At 46.9% G+C, this 2,005-nt stretch overlaps 1 protein-coding gene across 1 annotated transcript in view; it reads right to left on the bottom strand.

Moving 5' to 3' along the window:
• LOC147611185 (pentatricopeptide repeat-containing protein At3g16610-like) overlaps positions 1-1,368 on the bottom strand; it is a 3,445-nt gene extending 2,077 nt beyond the window's left edge. The window contains exon 1 of the mRNA XM_086785846.1: positions 1-1,368. This exon is cut by the window's left edge and continues 2,077 nt beyond it. Within this exon, the coding sequence (XP_086641972.1) occupies positions 1-937 (937 nt within the window). The 5' untranslated portion in view covers positions 938-1,368.
• Between the last annotated feature and the right edge of the window lie 637 nt (positions 1,369-2,005).

Here is a 2,005-nt window from a genome sequence, read left to right as displayed (position 1 = left end):
CATACATGTTCACAAGGGCAGTCCCCACAACAACATCAGAATCCAAGCCCCTATTCAGACAAAGGGCATGTGTCTTCCTCCCATTAGCAAGAGATCCCTGGTTGGCACATGCATCGAGGATACCAACAAACGTAACTTTGTCCGGGAGAACACCTTCCACCTGCATTTGTGCGAGAAGACCATGCACATCCATGTCCAGCCTATGCTCTACATGAGCTGCTATCATCGCATTCCATGACACCACATTCCGCCTCAGCATATCAACAAATATCATCTGTGCATAGTCCAAACGCCTGCACTTACCATACATGGTTACTAATGCAGTGCCCACAACGATATCTGGCAGAAAGCGACAGGCAATGACACATGCATGCATTCGCCGACCTTCAAGTAGAGTCTCTGGGCTGGCACAGGCAGAAAGGATGGCAACGAAGATGGCCTTATCTGGCAAAACACCCTCAGAGAGCATTTGTTGGAAAGCGAAGAGGGCATCTATGATGTGCCCGTGTTCAACATACATGTTAACCATGATGGCCCATGAGAACACATTCCGGTCATGCATGAGACCAAATGAGGCATGGGAATCCTTGACGGATCCACACTTGCCATACATATGGACGATCAGGTTGCATAGCAATCTGTCACTATCCTGCCCATCATCTATGACGAGGGCATGGACCCTTTTCCCCTGTGACAAGGCCTTTGCATTCCCACACCGTTGCAAGAGAGAGGCATACCTGTCTGCAGAAATATGTGGTTGCCATCTGTCCATGGTATCTTTCGTGGGGGCATCTGCGATGGAGCTTTCCTCAAGCTTTTCAGATTGTATCTTGGCCAGGGCTTCGTGACTACTCCCGCAATAGCCATATCTTGAAGCAGGGTTTGCTAGAAAATTAACGCACACAGACCTTCGTCCTGCCTGAAACCTACTGCCCATACATGGCCCCAGTGCCAGCAATTAGCCTTAGAGCTGTCCCCCCCGCCCCCCCCGCCCCCCAAAAGGGTTAAGGGGGCTTATTAACCCCCTAATGCAAGGGTTCCACCGAGGTGAATCAAAGGGTAGCGACCCCCTGCGGCCTCCTGTGGAAATTCAGTTTTCTTCCTTCTCGTTGTAGAACCTGGCGGGGCTCTTAGACGCCAGAGCTGCCCGCCCAGAATGCACTCGATTTGTCCGACCTGCCACAGATACGGTAGTTGTCCGGACATGGAAGGACACACAGAGAGAGAGAGAGAGAGAGAGACAGAGGAACACCAACACGTGCTACACACTTGGCACTTACAGCATGCTACCTTACCTGAAAATCACAGACCAGACCAAACCAGCGATCAAATGTAAGCCACCTAAATCAAGGAACACAACGTTCATCAACTTGGCGTTCGGAGATGTAAAGGTTCTTTCCAAAAAAGCATTGAAGTCGTTTAAACCTATCTAGGTAATCTACGAAAATTCTCTCGGTTGACATCAACATCATTTGAGTTCACTTGAGGGCATTAGTAAGGTCCCTTCGGCCCGGTTGAGGAGCTTGGTGTCGCCTAGTAATGCATGTTTCCATGTAAACTAATGTTGTGTGCCACGACTTTCTAGCCACCTTTGCATTCCTCTCCATAGCGTGCATATGGCCTTAGATCAGATATACTGTGTTGTAGCAACTTTGGATGGCCAAAAATCAACTAGTAATCCCTTGATGCCCGCATATGCAGCGTGTCCTGATGAGTGGAAGGTGGAAAGGTGTTCGGTCCTTTCAGCTCTGAGCTATTAGATAGCGCCAAGCTGCAACTCCTCAGATATTAACACATGCGACATCTTCATCTTTTTTGTAACTAAATATTATTAATATCAAAGTATCTTTTCATTTTTTAAAAAGATCTCACTCCTTCTTGTTTGATCTCAACATCATCTAGCTTGATTGAAGTCAATTAAGGCAAATCACATCATTTGAGTTAACTTGACCTCATTTAATATTATTTATCTCATTTGAGACACTTTGTTTTTATTCAAGCTTAA

This window comes from Cibotium barometz, chromosome 48 (assembly GCF_041138505.1).
Source record: "Cibotium barometz isolate CiBa-2024 chromosome 48, ASM4113850v1, whole genome shotgun sequence".
NCBI lineage: Eukaryota > Viridiplantae > Streptophyta > Polypodiopsida > Cyatheales > Cibotiaceae > Cibotium > Cibotium barometz.
The sequence above is the reverse complement of the archived record's forward strand: the minus strand, read 5'-3'. Positions and strand labels throughout refer to the sequence as shown.